Source organism: Pocillopora damicornis, chromosome 3 (assembly GCF_964200805.1).
Source record: "Pocillopora damicornis chromosome 3, jaPocDami1.2, whole genome shotgun sequence".
NCBI lineage: Eukaryota > Metazoa > Cnidaria > Anthozoa > Scleractinia > Pocilloporidae > Pocillopora > Pocillopora damicornis.
Genome location: NC_142672.1, coordinates 16,002,386 through 16,020,622, shown reverse-complemented (window position 1 = coordinate 16,020,622; position 18,237 = coordinate 16,002,386). Strand labels below are relative to the sequence as shown.

At 37.5% G+C, this 18,237-nt stretch overlaps 2 protein-coding genes and 1 long non-coding RNA gene across 5 annotated transcripts in view; 1 reads left to right on the top strand and 2 right to left on the bottom strand.

Moving 5' to 3' along the window:
• Window positions 1–829: 829 nt before the first annotated feature.
• On the bottom strand, window positions 830–9,803 carry LOC113682720 (PC3-like endoprotease variant B). The gene is made up of 5 exons (XM_027199883.2): window positions 9,220–9,803; window positions 5,455–5,680; window positions 4,897–5,135; window positions 4,165–4,467; window positions 830–2,917 (listed from the first exon to the last, which is right to left on the bottom strand). The coding sequence occupies exons 1-5, from the start codon at window positions 9,602–9,604 to the stop codon at window positions 1,791–1,793; spliced, it is 2,280 nt and encodes a 759-aa protein (XP_027055684.2). The 5' UTR covers window positions 9,605–9,803; the 3' UTR covers window positions 830–1,790.
• Window positions 9,804–11,763: 1,960 nt separating this feature from the next.
• Window positions 11,764–18,205, top strand: LOC149048496 (uncharacterized). The gene is made up of 3 exons (XR_016185222.1): window positions 11,764–12,142; window positions 17,356–17,619; window positions 18,067–18,205. It is a non-coding gene; the product is annotated as an uncharacterized LOC149048496 (long non-coding RNA).
• The window catches only part of LOC113682717 (uncharacterized), a 145,868-nt gene continuing 141,904 nt past the window's right edge, over window positions 14,274–18,237 (bottom strand). For all 3 annotated transcript variants that reach the window (XM_089201586.1, XM_089201584.1, XM_089201585.1), the window contains exons 2-3: window positions 17,817–18,189; window positions 14,274–17,011 (exon numbers count right to left, since the gene is read on the bottom strand). In XM_089201586.1, the coding sequence (XP_089057712.1) occupies window positions 15,898–17,011; window positions 17,817–18,127 (1,425 nt within the window). In that variant the 5' untranslated portion in view covers window positions 18,128–18,189 and the 3' untranslated portion in view covers window positions 14,274–15,897. The remainder of the gene's footprint in view (window positions 17,012–17,816; window positions 18,190–18,237) is intronic.

Below are 18,237 nucleotides of genomic sequence, written 5' to 3'. Positions count from 1 at the left end.
TATTAATTTTTTTGTGATTTGAGTGAAGCATTAATTCAAAGGCAGTTTTTACATGAGGACAGCATTTACACATTTATTTAAAATCCAATTTAATATTTGCAAACAATAGTATGGTAACTGACCATTTTAATTTTAAAAAAACAGAAAGTGACTAAAGATCTAATGTTGGAAATGCTTTCTGGACATCAGAATTGGTTCATTGAAAATGATTTGTGTTTGGCTCACTCAAAATTTCCAACTGTGATCTAACCAATGATTGCTGTGTGCTTTTTGAGTCTATTATTCAAATAAACACAGCATCATGATGCAGCATTTATGCGAGGGTAGCGTTTATCAATACTTCTGCTCTAAAATTCTGCATTTCTTTAAGGGCCACATTTAATCGAATAAATACAGTGTATCCAGACTTCTTCTAACTCTTTAAACTCTGAGAGTGAACAGCATCTAATTCTTCCTTGACGTAATACTAATAATAAGCTTTTACTGTTTGATGAATACTCATTTTCAGTACCAAAAAAAATGCATAAAGAAGAATATGAAGAATATGGATATTGGGGTAAAAAGGGTAAGGAAACAAGAGGGGCCCATTCTGTATATGGGAGATTCTGAGATAATCTGGAAGTATTGGCATAAATGGCACTATACACAATCAATTCTACAGTTAAACCTTCAGTGGTCACCTTTGGGGAATGGCATAGTGACCACTTAATACAGTTTGACCGCTAAACACAGGTTCCAAAGATTAGGGGTAATACAACACCACTTTATGCCATAATTGACCACTTAATGTACAGAATCTCCCCACAACTTAATAGAAGTGACTGACAAATTCAAAATGAAAGCAATTTTATTGATATTGTATCATTATTTGAGAGGCACATAATAATGCTCTTTACAAGTATGTTTATATGTTCATTAAGCAAAAAAGTTCAAGAACAACTTATAGTGGTATTCATTCCACCTAAGTGTGTACTTGGAATTTGTGAAAAAATGTAATTACAGAAAAAGAAATATAAGCCAAAGTAAAGCTAATGCAGTGGCCTTTTGGTTTTAAATCAAATTAAGCTCATTTTAATGTACAAATGGACAAATGTACATGTACTAGGCATGTTATTTCATGGTATTTGTCTACAGCATTTTCAAATTTGTTTATACCATAGAAAACGGTTCTTTTCAAATTCATTACAAAAAATCAATCTGATGTACTCTATGTACAGCATTTTACAGTATAAAGTACAAAACCTCTTTGTCGTATGAAACATTGATCAAAGAAATAATCAGCCAGAATAGCTTGTGTATTTCTTGCAAGGACCAAAAAAATTATTGAACTTGAGTGCTAACGACACCAAACTAGATGGATAAGATCAAGGAAAACTTTCCAGTGGTATTTAAAGAGATAATAATTTTAAGGTCATTGGGAACCAAAACCTTACCATAAACCAGTTATGCACTTTCACACTCAGAGTAAAATATTTGTCAAATACCAAGTCTAAACTGTTGTCTTTATCAAAATTAATTAACAAATAGAATGATTGTAATTATCAAATGATTATTGAATTGTTACCATTGTAGGGTAACACTGCAAAGGTACAGCTATACTTTTACAGGGATGTGATTGATTTTTACTACTTATTGCTTGACTGCATTTTACACTGGAATTCCAACTCCATCTTTGATGCATCGTAAGTTGATGAGTAAGAATATGCATGAGCTGTCCACCTTTTTTTAAATCTTTCCCCTTGTGAAAATGGTATAGTGTGCAGAAACTTGCAAAACAAATGTGTAATAGCCTACATCTTTAGGTTACCAAGTCCTTTAAGGTTCTGATTATTCACCTCTGGTGTAACAGAGACAGGCCAATATCCCACATGTGTTTGGGAGATAGCATGGTTCTGATTGGTTATTTTGTCTGGAATGGCCCAACAAACTTTTTGACTGATTTTGAAGTGCCACATGATAAGCACAGCTGTTAAAATAATAGCTACAAGAATAAAGATTATAAGTAACTTCATAAATGTTGATATTCCCTTTTCATGCAGCGTAGTGGTGGTTGGAGTCTTGGTAACATCCTGCTCACCTCCATCTTCATCATCATCGTCAGCCCTAATTCCACCTGCTTGTGCACTCTTGCGGCATTCTTTCTGTTCTTGATCAACATCGTCATCAGGATTACAAAGGGGCAGGCACTTTCCCAAATCACAATGACACAGCATTGAGCAGTTGGGACACAAATCGTTAAATGGTTCTTCACATCCTTTCTTACAAACTTTGTTACACATTTTAGAATCAGTTGGTGTGATGTTGCGATGATCTTCACATGTGCCATAAAGCCGAATGGACCACTTTTTAAACTCCCCCTCAAAGCCTTTGGTATCAGTGACCTCTAACTTCCAGAGGCCTGCAGGATTCTCACCCCAGCTGAACACAGTCATAAAAGGCCAGTTTTGAAAACCATGACTAGAATAATCTCTGTCTCTGGGGGCTAAAAGCTCTGATTTAGTACCAGCAGGTGAAGTTAAAATAATTCTTAAAGAGCCTCTTGATTTATGACTCAATGTGATGTATACTCGTACATGTTCTAGTTTCATAACACAGTTTGTCTTACTGGAGCAGCCTGAACTAATAATTGATGATGTGAGAGTCCCTTTGGCTGGGATCTTCTTGTTATCAGTGTGATCCTGTTCTCGGCACATGTGCTGTTCAGCAGCAGGTCTCCAGGTGGGAGAAGTGGCAGCTGTCACAAGAGCATCTGTGTCTAACACTCCAAATCCATACTTATGATTCACACGATGTCCTGCACCATTTCTCTGCCAGCCTTTGTCTAAACGATCAGTTATTTTGGAAGTCTTGACAACCAGATGCTGCAAATCTCTCCAGCTTAATTTAGGATTTGCCTCTAACACCAAAGCAAATATACCTGTAAAGTAAAATGGTCTCTGATAAAAATACAAGAAATGCAAGCTAAACTATTTTTGAAGAAGAAAAGCCAGCTAAAAATAAAACCAAAAATATTATAAAAGTCCAAAAGATTCACCAACATCAATATATGTTCTAATGTTATCACTATTGTTAGATCAGAAAAGTTGACTTTTCATCCCCACAAAGTTATACCTTTGTAGCAAGCACAAAAGAAACTTTAGATACAACAAGTTCTAGGCCTCGCATAACAAGTGTTTTATGCAAAATACAAAAGTCATAGAATCTGCAGAACAATAATAAGTTTAAAAAAATATGTTATTTCAAATTTAATAAGATCAACCATCTAAAAAAAGGCTTTCTGTCCAACAAGCAAAAGTGATGAAGCCAAAGGAACCACAAACAATCTTTAACATGACACAGTCATCTATAAATATAATATGAATGTAGACTATGCCACAAATATTCAAACAAGTGACACAAAAATAAATAAGTCATATCATTTTAATATCTGGTATGACAAACACTTCATTTAAATCTCTTGCAGTGGTAGCTGTAGATATTGATAACAAAACAATTTTTTTTTAATGTTTCCATTGCTGCTCAGTTGGTATGCCATTAACCATACCAGCCTTGCAAGAGTCACATTATCAATAACACAGAATAATATTGTTTGATGATAAAATGTTTCTTCATCAGGTACTTTATAAGACCCTTGATATTGGAAACACTTTGATTTCATTTGTGTTTCTTGAGAAGAATAATCATCACATGGAAGTATGACAATACAAGTAATAAATTCTCATCAATAATCCAAAGAATAGCTGTAAATGAAAAGAGCTTAAAATACCAAGAAGGGCCAAATTTTATTAAATAATTATTTTAGGTACAGATATGTTCATCCAAGCTTTGTTACTCAGGGCTAACAGTGAATAAGAGATACACTCTAAATGATGTTGAAATACAAAAAAAAGGGCTTAAATCATTTAACTATTGGGCAACAATTGCTGTCTTGCCTTCACAAAAAAAATTACAGCAGTCTCACCAACTCAGACAATTTCCCATTAAAAATTTATCATAATCCTAGCAATACACATCTGGCTGAGAATGGGTATTTGTGACTGAAATTTATTTCATGTATTTCTAATCCTCAATTTGATAGATTATGTGACGTCTTGTACGCATGAGTGTACTACAAGCAGCAGAGTACATAGGTATACATAACAAAAAAACCAAAACAAAACAAACCTGCAGCAAGAGGTGCAGCAGCTGATGTGCCTGTGTGGCTTTTTGTGCACTGATGATGCAAATCAGTTGTAACTATCTGCTTGTCTGTACCTCTGGTTTCACCACTGCTGTAGGTTACAGCAAGAGTTGATGGACAGGGTTCTGCATACCACGGGGACTTGCCACGATCATTGACAGCACCAATGGATACAGTGAAAATGCTTGTAATGTAGCCATCACAGTTGCAGTAGTCATTATAGTGTCCACCATTACCTGTAGCCCAGACAAAGATGGCTCCCAAACCACCACGTCCTTTTCTGATCCCTGTAGCAAAATGCAGTGTTAGTTGGGTGCACACACATGTTTAGCTTGTCAGTTACTCAGTCAGCTGTTTCAACTAACTTTATAACAGAAATACACACTCAAAACTACATTGAGACTAAAACTAATTAGGGCAAGGTTACAAATAAGTCAAGTAGCAGTTTCACCAAGAGCATTGCCTCATGCTTCATATCAGTTTGCCCAGTTTGCTCTTCATTTCTTCCTACCCTTTACAATTCTGGTAATTACTAATTCCACACCTCTACATATTAGTGTTGCATTGACAGTTACTGGAAAGTGATTTGTGGTGTTGTCAAGAAGATAACACCCTCACCCATGGTAATATTGCTACCCTTCTCTACTTCCATTGTTACAGCTTCCATAATCTAGTATTACAGACTGCATGTTTTAATGAATGTTATGCCAAAGTACCTTCTCTGAATGCTTTCTTGGCCATAGGACCTGGGCCATCCACAGTTCTTCCGTCATCATCTGGGCCCCAGCTACTACTGTAGATATCTATGAAGTCTTTATTAAGACCCAGTGACCAGGCCTCTATTGCATCAGTCACATCCCCATCTAGCATTCTAACACCTCCAATGCGTGAATTATAAGCCACACCTACTCCGCACTTGTTGTTATTTACACTGGCTGCTACTTCCCCTGCACACCTGAAAATTAATCAGAAACATTGCTATTTATAATAAAGTATTAAGAAGGCATTTCAACTAACTCTAACCAAAACAAATAAATTACCACCACTAATGAGGAAAAATTAAAATACCTTGACAGACCACTACAAGATGTTGCTAAGTATAAGAAAGTATATTAATTTATTTAGTCAAAAATACCAGAACTAGACCATGAATTAATTAAGAACAAAACAAATTTTTACATAAAACATGGTGACTGGCCGGTGTCTCCAGCAATTTGAGGATCTGTTTGTCTGGCCTAGAGCCAATTCTGATCAAAATAAGAATGCAAAGCTACCTTGTGCCGTGTTTATTGATGTTGTCTCTGCTATAACGAGGCATTGGATCACTGTCATGACTATTAAAGTCCCAGCTAGCCTTTGCTTCATAATTGTCTTTAAGATCAGGATGAGTGTACTCAATACCATCATCCAAAATTGTAACTATCACACCGCGTCCTGTGATATTTTTTCTCCACACTGGCATGACATTGATGTCAAATCCCCGAGGTCCTACAGTTTGTCCTGTAGAATATTGATAAGAAAGTGATATTCAAGGTGTTTAAACACAGTTTTCAAGTACTTGTCTGTCACTTAAAATTCTGTACGAAATAAAGATGTCAATAGTTTTGTCACAGGCACAAGAAAAAAATTGAGACCCCACCTTGCCCCAAATGCAAGCAATCTCACATATATACATTATGTACACAAGATTTGCTTATCAAGTTTTACCTACTGCAAATTTAGCATATGGAATTTGTCCAAACTATGTTGCTGAAACCAAAGGGGAATGACAGCATAACATTAATCTCTTAATCCTATTTTTCATGTAGCATACCTTCTAGTACATATCCTGAGATTAAGAGTGGATGATTTGAAAAGGTAGCAAAGTCAAGAAGCCCCAATTAAATTATGCACTTTTTTTTTCATAAAAAAGTGGTAGATGAAAACAAAAAGTCTCCCAAAAAGAAGCTGTTTACTGGGGAACCCTTACATTTACAAATATTGACAGGATACTAAAGCTGAACAAAGCCGTAGTAATGTTTTAAAGGACTTGGAGAATAATTACAATACATTCAATTAGATAAATGGTATGTATGTTTTTAACCACTGTGTTCTAAATAAAGGCACTAATCCTTTCCCATTTCTCAATGTATTGGAGAGTTCATCCTTAAGAGCATCAAACACTGTACTGTGTACATGTAGGTATGCAAAGCTATGGTGAAAAGGGTCTTAAAAGATCATACTACATCCTGTATTGATAGGGCTGAAATACTTTATCATAGTAAGTATTTGTTACTGTAAGGAAGACACAAAAGGTAACTTGTCTTGAGAGGAGACTTGACTGGTATGAGAAAAAAAAGATTTAGATCTATGACTAATTGGAAACTAAGGAGTTTTCATGCATATTCACAAAAGAGAAAAATATTTTGACTGTATTGAATGATGTTTTCCTCTAGGCCACATTTTTGCAACATGCCTAAATTAATGTCATTAGTGAGAACACTCTTATTTCAACCTGAAAACATGCAGAAAAAATTTTAAGCTTTTTAAGAAGAGTTTCAACTGTAAGCATCTTAGACGTAAATATAAAACAAAATAGTACTCAAGAGGCTGCCAAAGTTTACATAGGGCAGAGAAAAAGGTAGGATGTTCCAGTAAAAGGTGCATTCTCAACTATCAGATATAAGCTGTAAGTATTGTTACAAAGGATTAAGCTAAGCTGAGACCAAATCCTCAAAGCTGACTGAAAAATAGAGCAATACATGCACAGTGCATTGCATTGCCTTGTTCTTGACTTGCAGAGTGTCAGAGAAACAAAAATACAACTTCAAGAGCAGGTGTACTGAAGAAGTAATTGGCTGTCTTTTTTCTGAACTTTACGATTAGATGTTCAAAATAATCATGAACTTAGCCAGTTTACAATCCTATTTGCTTAATATCTCCCTGAGGTTAATAATAAGGCCAAAGGTTTCAAGAAATCCCTCATGCTAAGAAGCCATGTGTACCAATCTTGGGTCAGTTAAGCTGGTAATAGGACACTTGTGCAAAATTTCAAAAACACTCATCAATTTCAAATGCAAAACACAAAACATACATAAATTAAAATGCACAACATCAAACAAAATGCAATTAGACAATACCTACTTATATAATTATAAAATTTCCTTTTTCCTTTAATTAATTAATATACATGTCCTTGCAGTAATTGACATCAAACAGAGTTGCCTCACACACATCAACTTCAGGGATAATTACTCAAAAATAGCTTGAAAGAGTATTCACTGTTCTCTTCAATCATAAAACCCTGCCTGTTGAAAACTCTAAATGTTGTAATGGGAAAATAGAAATATCAGAGCTTTTAATCATGCATTAGGACATATGTCTCAATTTTCTCCAGATCCTCTAAAATTGACTTCTTCCTGAGAGGAACACATGTAACACTAAATTTAATTTAAAGGTTGCCATAATGTGCAGAAGCTTAAGAGTCTGGAAGGGATCAATTATTCAAATGGTTAATAAAGCAGCTCCTAGATTCAAAGTACACATTTTAAGCTTCTTGAACACCAATGTAAGATGACAAATTTGTCATAAAGAGTGCTGTTATCTCCAAAAAGAGCTATTAACCATCTGCTCATTGGGAAAGAATGCCTGTCTAAGACACCAGTTACACTAAATTAGCAAACATGTTAGTCTGAAGTCTTATCATTGAAAAATGATCTATATCTGCAAAGACCAGGGGGTGATTAATTAATGATCAAGTGTAATTAGAGGTAGGCTGGATGGAAATACATTCCGCATATTTGATTTTCATGTGTGCAATTTGAAATTCAGGGAACCAACACAAGGCCAAGCTATTATGTTGAGCAGTGGGGCTTTTTAACACAGCTGTAGTTCTTTCTCCTCTAGCCAAATTCAAACTGTGACCACTAGCTTTTATCAAGTATGCAACTGCTTCTTATGCTAACCACAATGAGATTTTTAATAAATTAGAAGAACATTCCAACAGTTGTGATTTTCCTTTATGAACACATGACTTACAGACGCCCTATACTTTATTTTTTAAAAAACAAAACATTACAAAACGAATTCACCAAATTGATGTCCTTTCGTTTTCTACCTAAGTCTTCGGTAGAGCGGCGTTGACTAAAAATTCAGCAAATAAATTGCACACGCCAAATGTGGGTCGATAATTGAATGCTAACGATTCCCTTTGTGTTTTGAGAGGTTCTGTCATTGAAGTCCCTTGCAAAAATAGATACCAGCAAAATCCAACCTCCAAGCCGTAGCTGAGCAGCTTTGATAAGATAAAGGGATTGAAGTTTGAAATTTGAATCCACAGGCAAAACGCATGCAAAACGCATTTACGGGATTAAAAGAAATAGCTCGAATCGATTCAGTTCGTTTATGGAATCACTTGTACGTTCACTCTGTTGGAGTGCAATATAGTTCATGACCGTTTTACAGGGCCAATAAGAGTGTTTAGTTTCAAACTCATAACTGTATTAAGTACACGGGAAGGTAAGGAATATTCACGAGGAATTTTTCATGCCCTAGCTTTCTAGATGTGTTTTCGATCATTAAGATAGGGCATCAAAAACACTTAAAATTCTACTTGAGGGAACATCGTGTATTATTCCTATTACTTGATCACTGTAAATGAATTTTTTTTTTGCCCGAAAGCCGACTGAACTAAATTCTACGCTAACTCTTACCGTCATCAATAAATTAATTTTACAGCAGACAAAATGTCTTGGCTGTCATGCAAAAAAGAGATACCACAAATCTAAAATATTTCTGCACGAACTCGAAATTTAAGTACACAAAAATAATTTTGGCTTTAACTCTGAAAGTCTTCATCGAACAAAATCAAGATTAGAAAGCTTCCATTAGAGAACAGCTTCCTTTACCATCATCTACACAATTCCGCTGCAATGAGCCATAACCAAAGCTAGATCTCACTTTTCAGTAGCACAAACACATTTACAACACGTTACATTACAGGGAGAGGAGATTTTAATTCATCGCAGACACAAAAATATATTTACAAATGTTTTACTTACCTGAGTTGTTCAAATACCACTGATCTTTATAATAAGGGTCTGAAAAATATCCTCGTTTAGTCCTTCTCAAAACTTTCTGCTGGCGAGCAAATTTCACTAAAGGTTCACGTAGCAGACTATTTGTGTGTTCCGGCGCATCTCTGCGAACTCGCCGCTTTCTGAGTGTTTTGTGTTCAAGCAAGAAATGTCCAGGGAAGCCTGCGATCTCTCCTCTGTTCACAAAACCATTTCTCTCTGCCAGATCGTCGACAAATCTTTTTTCCCTTTCGACATAGACCACCCATGTGTTGCCATAAACATCTTCATTTCTTCGTTGCAGCTTCAAAGCAAACGAGTTCATCACAATATAAGCTAAAATTAATCCTCCCTTGGCAACTAAAGCCATTTTCTCGAATCAGACGCGGCTAATGCCACCTTTCTCTAAAGAGACATTTTTCATCCGATGATTACTGATCGAGAAAATGGGAAATTTTTTCTGCCAACGTAAGCGTCGTCAGCTTCAGCAATAAATAAGTTTCTGTGGTAGCATGCACAAAGAAAAGCTGGCCTTCAGGGTATGAAAACTTCCCGTGATTCACTCCTGTCGCACACCCGCGCACGCATCAAACATTTAAGGTAACAGCACGCGCGCGAGTTCTGCGTGATACACGTGTGATTCTTTTCTCTAATGGGCTACTGGAATCTCACAATCTCGATTGTGTTGGGTTTTGGTGATTTTGATACAAATCAAAAGTCACTGTTTTGTTTTCTTTGTGCTCTTTTTTAAATCACAATCACCAGAACCATTTTTTCAATTTTGTCGGCTGGTTTAATATAAAATTGTTGAATAGAAGTTCAAGTTTGGCTGTGCACAGTTCATTCGGTGCATTTGTTGTTGCCTCCCCATAGTCATTCTCGTCGCTCCCATAAAAAGACCCGCCACGCCTGGAGGCTTTCGGAACCCTGCTGCCAAACGCAAAGATCAAGAAAATGAAACCAATTATGATGAGGTGTTTTTCTGTCCCAGAGTGAAAGCGAAACAACTTTAATTTGTTTGACCTGACCTCTGCAATTCGAAAAGCACCACCTCCTAAACAAACAAATGAAAGCGGTAAAACTCCCGAGAGGCGACAAAGTCTTTTAAGAACTGACGTTCCAAACTGTTGTGGATAATATGTCGGCGCTTTGATCTTTAAAAGAGTTCGCTTTTTTTTTAATGCAAACTCTGCTTGAACAAACAATCCCAGAAGTCGGCGGATCGCCTACCTATGTGTAATGGATCTAATATAAACATAAGAAATGATGCAAAGTGAGAAACGAGGATCCATTTGTTTTGTTTTAGGTTTACGTGGGTCGGCATCAGATGTCAGTGTGTGTACACCTGAACATCACCGCCCTTGGAAAAATTTCTAAACCCAACCCATTCTTGTTTCTATTCAGTTGATAATAACTTCTTCTTGTGTTACCTTCTTTTTAAGTCACTTCCGATCCAAGGTGGGTTATACATGGCAAATAATGAGAAGGTAGAAAACTGATGCAGATTCTTCTTTTATTAGAAACTACTAATAATAACAACTAACAATACGGGTCTCATTAATCAAATGTAGGACGTTTCTTTTGTTTATTCCATTAGTGGTTTCGAGTCGGTTTATGTTAGTCATGGTCATCGTCAAGCAAGCTGCGGTAGCTGAGGCGGAAATTGCTGGGTGGTGGCTGGTTGCATGCCTCGCACGGATCAAGTAGGGGCCCGTGAAACGAGAATGCCGGATTGACTGCAAGCGTTTCGAGGTGCATACCGATACGAGACGAGCACGTGCATCCTTAAGATTTTGTTTGATGCACTACAGGTTGAGTACTAATCCTGGCATACAAACTCTGTACACAAGCTAGACTTATCATCTGCCCTCAAAGCGTCTGAGAGAACAACGAGATCCTCCTCTCAATACTTGACTTTTTGAATTAAATTGCTAACCATCAACTGAATACTGAGTGACTATTTTAAATCGTTTCAATCGGAGATTTTCCTTTTGTTTCAGACGGAATTTAAGTAAAAGAGGAAAACAAAACAAAACAAAAAAGAAACGACTTATGTGAAGAGATAAAACTAACAAATTTGTACGCCAAGAAATTGTTACTGGATGCCGGAAACACGAGAGTCATAGATACATATCCTAACTGTTGTGTTAATGGTATTAGATTTAGGCACAGCATGTTTAACTGAGATGTTACAGCTGCGATAATTTCCAATTTCTCTCCGGAATAGTGGTGGAAACCCGCTCAAATTTGTGTTTAAAACATTCCTGGCATAACGTGAAAATATTTGAATTTTGCAAAGGAAGGATACTTTTTGGTCCTTTCTTAATAGGATTGGATGAAAACTAAGCCAAATTAAAGGTGCAATTTTAGAATTTGCATTTATCGAGGTGATAAATCTATCTTTTACGTTTTACATGTAACACTTAGCGTCTCTCGTTGTCTGGTATCTATTACGCCCTTCCTCTTTCTATGGTCAACAGCTTCAGGAAGGAACTCGTGATCGCGCGGTAACACTTCAATGTCAAAGACGCAACGGTTGAAATTTTCATTTTTCCTTTCATTCTGATTGAAGCGGAATACTTTCAGTTTCTCTTGAGTACTTAAAGACCTCTTAAATTTAGGAAATGATGAGTGGTTTTTTTAATCCACCATTAGAATAGTGACGTAGGCGAACCATTAACTTTGCTCTTTGGGCTTCCGTGCACCCTTAACTTGATATCACGAAATGAAGACGCTAGGCATCTGATAAGGAATTTATCGCACGGCAGAGCAACAGTAATTAGCGACAGTCGTCAACCAGTAATTGATTCGACCGAATTTTATTGCACCCGGAATTCTTTGTGTGCGTGGTTTTAGCCTTCCTAGTTTACTAAACTGTGTCATAAATATCGTCTTCAAGGGATTCACGGTAAATCAATAAATTGAGAGATAAGGAGTCGATGCTAAGAAAGCAGTTTACAATTGGTTTCTTGCATTTTTTTTTTATCAAGTTCGAACTTAGAAGAAAGCGGTAAACAATTTTCAGATTATGTGGAGTGGGTAACCCCTCGGTTTGTGCAGTAGCAATCGCCGTTTGCAACCATCTGCAGCCATCCATGTTAATTTGAATTTTCGATTTGGTCTTATCTTATTGTTCTACCCTGGCAAACTTTTCCTTTCGATTTTCCTATGTTACTCAATGATTATTTCATACACTCTGAAAATATATCGTGATATGGCTTCTTTCGCAAAGTAACACTTATTCAAGGTCAGGAATTCCGGAAATGTATTTTTCGGCAAATACAATGGCATTTGTCATGAAAAGACACAATACAACCGCATTTTTCTGCCGTTGTTTGATCACCTTTGGACTGCAATTTGAAAAGAATTTCAAAATTCTTTCTAGACAGTCTGGCTGTAGCCCACGCGCGGCGAACTCGAGTTTACTTGGTCGTGGCGCTATTTTAAGGTGATAAGTAAATATTACAATATTACGAGAGGGGTATGTTTATCAGCTCAAGTACCATGCTAACTTGGTCGAATATAAATTGTTTTGAACTGAGGTTGTTGACAAAAACGTGGAAAAAGACGTGGAAAAAAAAAACAAGAACAAGAGAGAAACGATCCAAAATGTGGACGACTAATCATACTAGTTCTGTACTACCATTCAAGTAAACTTAAGTTTTTTACACAGCTCGAAATAAACAGTATTTAACCAGCTGGCAAATAGCATGAAATGTTTTTTAGCATCACGCGTCGTTGACACGAAACTATATTGTACGGATGTTAAAATACAAGTAAGGATATTGTGCTGTTTTCGCACACGCGAAAATAAGACAGGAACTGTGATTTAAAACTAAGATCATGTTTTTTCAAGATATAAATAATGGAATACTTTTGTACTTTCAATTTTTGCCACCTATTCACCTATTTTACCAATACAACGCTGCCAAATTGGTAACGGAAGGTAAATCCACCAGCGCACCAAAAGGGGTCTCTTTCTACAAACATGGTATCTTGAGTGGGTTGGGATCGAGGTTGACGTCTCACTCACCCCATCAGTCTAAGTCTGTGCAAATCAAAGTGTGCTCAGATGACAAGGCGAGCTAACACAGTATTACAGATGTTTCAGGGGTAAGATGATAAATTTTAGAGAACCTCCCATCAAATAGGTTTCTTTCAAATGGAAAAGTTTTGGCCCCTATTTTTGTGAAACAGAAGATGCATCGATTGGAAATTTTCAGTATGTTCCGTAGCTTAGACCTTGCATGTCTTTGGCTGCGAGAAATCATTAATTTTTTTCCCATAAATCGGTAATTTTTGGCACCATTGTGGACTGCGGTTTTTTCGACTGACTTCGAAAATGAGTAGACGCTGAGGTTTAATTAAACAACATTTTGCACTAGGAGCCCCGCATAGATCCTAGTGAGATTATTTAACGATGGGCGAAATGGGAAATTTGTAACGACAGAATATTCTAGGGTCTAAAACAGGTAGTGGCTGTCTATTGAACATCATCCGCAAATTAAGTCTGCGAACAAACTCTTATTAGCGCTGGGTTAACTAGGAGTGACGAAGAAGCGAGAGACGAGCCGGTTTGTAGCTTGCGCTTCGTCGCTTAGTCTTGCCACTACGTCAATGCAAGGCTACTTTCGGGCCGATATTGCAAATGAAGCTTCAACAATTCTCTCAGTGCCTTTAACACTTCCTCTCATTAAGTAGAGAATGATATATTGATGCCTTTAAAGGAAAAGAGTAATTCATTTCCGCCTGGCAACTAATTTATCATAACACATCATATAAATATTTTTACGGTCCCTCAGAGGAAATATCGGAAGGTTCACTGTTTTGTGTCTTCTCTTTTTTTTTTGGCATTAAGGTCATCGCGGCTCAATAACTAGTTAGGGAAACAGGCCCGCGCTTCTATCTCGATGTGGAACTGAGACTGGAATCGAAAAATCCTCGCTAAGTGTCAAAAGCTTATGTTATGCTAATACAACAAAAAGGGAACACACAAAACATTTAAAATTTGCAAGTAATATCAAAACAGAAACGTGATATAAATATCAAATCAAGTATTTTAATAGCAAAGCTCATCCACTTGTAACAACAGTATATCATAAAGGTCATCATTCAAACGAGAAAAATGAAAGCTTGGAGTGCTGCTAAGTTAGAGTTCAGCGGTAGAGTCAAGAATTACTTCAATGAAATAAACTTGTTTTTCTTGAAGAATAATGCTTTTGAAGGATATTCAATTGACGTCGACAATCAAAGGGTTGTCCACAGGACGTCGTCTCCTCTCCAGAGCGAGCCAGCATGTCGTAATGATGTTGTATGCATGTTGCTGCTGTGGTATCCAACAGACCTGATAACCTTGATGAAATATTAGAGGCACGCGAGCCGATGAATAATTCGGAATTAAATTGGCTATTCTACTTTGTATGATTTTTACCATGCATCTCTCGGAATTGGAAGATTACAGAGCTTCCTACTTTCAATAAAAAAGAGGATCGGGAGGTACCCCCTACGAATTCTTGGTAAGTTTGCACCACCCAGTTTCGAAACCTTGAAACAAGCCAACAAAAAAATATGTAATTTTGCACACTCGTTTTTCGACCTGCTGACCTCTAAAGTCCAAACTCGTTCTAAGAACTTTCTTCTGGCAGTTGTTCTCGGTCTGAGAACCTACTGCGTTTTATTGGATTGTTCATTGAATTGTTATTATGCTATGTCACTGGTCAAATAAACTTCTCTTGTGGAACATTCTAACAGGCCGTGAACGTCTTTCAGATCAACTATTATCCTAAACCCCTGCTAAGTGCCTCTAGGCAACGAGAAAATTGAAATAGCATTTTATCTTTATATTGGTAAAGAAGTCCAAGGAAAAACCTAGGGGGAAATTTCATAAATATTTGGGGCGAATCGTTTAGAAAAGATGCTTCAAGATTTAATCTTAATTGATGACCGCCCGAAGTATACTGATGTTCATCATCATAAAACTCGTGACTCATACCGTTCGTGATGAACCAAGCAGCCGATCTTTCTCAGTCACTATTTTTATTTCTATAAACAGTCTCACTCATGGTCTTCTCTTTTCAAAGAGCGGGAGACAACTAGCCAAGTTTCTATCTTTTTTTTTTTTTTTTTTTTTATTGAGTATTTTGCCCTGAGCCAAGGATGAGCTTGATGTTTACTAGATGAACTACGACAGTTGAACCTTAATTTTACTCTTTTTCTTTCAGCCATATACAAGAGCAGTAATGTAGAAGTATTCGATCTTAATGTGGGTAGATAATTTTCCTTCATTTGTAATAAACGTGGCTTCATATCTGTCTATCGTTGATCGCGAGAGAGAGTACTATGACACTTTCTGTACGAAGTCGCATTGTAAATCTGTATACTGATTTATACGATAAAGCAAGCTTCAATAGAGATCAGCGCAAAATCTCTATCTTATCAATATTGACACTAAAGAGTGAGTAAGCAAATCTTTCGTTTGTGCTGGCTTTCTTCAACTTATGGCACCAGTTTGAATAGTGACAACTTTTTGCTACTGTGCGGAGATTTCAATCTTGTCAGCCATCTCCTCGCCCCAGTTTCCTCGGCGCCCCTTAGGGAAATTGGGGCGAGGAGACCAGAGACAGTTGACACTAAAGACAAGAGAGATTTGGACTCCCTGTCTTTTTAGTCTTCGACCAAGTCTCCATCGATCAGTGTGAATGTCGCGGGCAGTCTTATTATTTGCTTCTGCAAAATTTTCAACCTTCTCTCCAAGAGACTAGGTTCTTCACCGTACTCGTCGTCACATCCAAATCTCTTTCCTGCAGGTATGAACGGTGTTGCACTAAAATCGGGCGAATTGCTCGCAATTTCTGGTCCTAAGGCTTTAATACCCATGTGTTTTTGTAGAGTGCGCACGTAGTCGGTAAGCAATACTGTTTTCTTATTGGCTTGCTTGTTGCTCTTCTGTGATTGGCCGAGCACATTTTCGCGGATAAGTTGTTGTAGCTTTCCAGTGCTCAGGGGAATGTGGGATTTTTCCCCATCAACTTCATCTGACACTTCGTTTAACTCAGAAATTGCTTGGTTTCCTGTAACATTATTCTCTTTCATGACACTGTCGATGTAAAAGTCATTTTGATCCTTTCTTACAGCTGGCTTTATTTGCCGTTGAATTTTCACAAGTGGAATGATTTTGTTCCTGACGTTGCGAACCATCTTTGTACTGTTGTTTTTCGTCGAAGTTATTCCTTCTCTGTCTTCTACAACTAGGTCTGCCTTTCTCTGAAGATCATTTTTTGTCTTTGTATTTTGCACGACTGAGGAGGTTTCTTCTACCGCGACAAAATCGACAGGAATCTCTCCATCGAAAACGTCTTTTCGATATTCACTAAGATCTTTAGGCGCAAAAACCTTATTGTCTTCGAGTTTCTTACATTTTTCACGGTCCTTAGCAAAGCTTTTTTGTTTGGTGCCTTTACGATCATCTTTTTGAACGTTGGCAGCCTTGCTTTTTCCTCGAATTACTTCTTTGGTTTGTGTACATTCATTTCTTGTTTGTTTCGAAACCACACTGAAGATTTTATCTGTTGAATTATCTTGTACTGGAAGGATAAGCTCCATCTTTTCAATATTTGGCAAAAGTCTTTTATACGTGTTGTCGACCTTTTTCTTTTCAATAAATTCCTTAGACCACAAGCTGGCTGTCTGGTTGAGTTCTATTGATGGTATATCATATTGACATTTCACCGAACGTGGTAAGGTTGCATGAGAGTCGCCTGTCCTCATGTCAAACTCCCTGCAAGTGAATGGGCGAAAAAAGAAAGCAGGGAGAGGCATTGAGAGACACTAAATCTTTTACGTGCATGATTGATTTTCAGCCATGCATCAAGACTACGTGCAGTCTCTCCTTTTCGACGAAGTCCATCGCACGAGTCAAAAAAAAAATCAGTGGAGAAATCAAAATTATGTCGGGGCGCGGCGCGTACCTCTGGCCTACTTTTTGGTGCGCCTCTCTCTCACTCCAATAATTTTTTTCCCCACTGATTCTTTGTGACTCGCGCGACGGACCTCGCCGAAAAGAAGGCTTCAAACCTTAATCTCCATTCTTTCAGTTAACATTTAAATTAAATCCTAATTTAGATCCGCCCTGACCACAACCAGAAATGGATAACTGGATGTATTTTTTTTCTATCATCATCAAACTTTGCAAAATGGCATCTGCACGAAAGGGCACCATACCTAGAGATACTCCAACACCACAAGACTTTGGGAACCTTGCCTTAGTACGGCAAAGAAAAATAAAGAAATAGAAAGAAATTGCATACTTTCGATGTTCCCCGTACGATTTGAAGGTAAAAAGATTGCAACTGGGAGAATTTCAGCTCGTAAATCTGCCATGACAAGGTGATAATATCTAAACGAAGATAATACGCTTCATTTATCTGTGTCTGTTTTTTTTCGCGTAAGATAAACACCTAAGTATAAGAAACATTCATTACTTAACATCACATTTTTGCGACTGGTGAGTCTTTGTCGTGTTTGTCACCGCTGTCCCTTTTTATGCACCGATAGTACGGAATCTTTGTTCAGACTTCCTTTACCTGTATTTCGGCTTTCCTTTGTAGTTCAAACTACCCTTGGTCATGTTTATCCTTGTATACACGCCCACGGTGTCTGCCAGTTGCATTTCTCGTTGTTTCACACCCTCCAATTGCTCTTGTCTTTTAGCATTCAAGCGCTTGTTTCGTCTTCTTAGAATTTCGCGTTCTACAACCCGTGGAATAAAGGAGCCCTCCTTGAATGTTAAATTAGACTGGAAATTGATTAGCCTGTTTCCGTGATCTCTTGTAGCTTCCGGTGCCAGAGGCCGACGAATGCTCTTGATGAGCCGACAATCACTTTGCGCCTGCATCCCGCGTAGAGACACGAGACCACTCGCATTCCCAGCGATAACACTTCCTGGAGGTGTCGCACCTGTGAGAAGTTGATAAGTAAAGGCGGTTATTTTTTACAGCCGAGGGT

What these genes read in the sequence shown, in the direction of transcription:
- LOC113682720 (XM_027199883.2), bottom strand. Translation starts at nt 9,604, where the DNA reads ATGGCTTTAGTTGCCAAGGGAGGATTAATTTTAGCTTATATTGTGATG. An exon ending in ATCAATAAACACGGCACAAG is followed by an intron (nt 5,136 to 5,454) that starts GTAGCTTTGCAT and finishes ATTAATTTTCAG; the next exon opens with GTGTGCAGGGGAAGTAGCAG. An exon ending in TGCTGCACCTCTTGCTGCAG is followed by an intron (nt 2,918 to 4,164) that starts GTTTGTTTTGTT and finishes TTTACTTTACAG; the next exon opens with GTATATTTGCTTTGGTGTTA.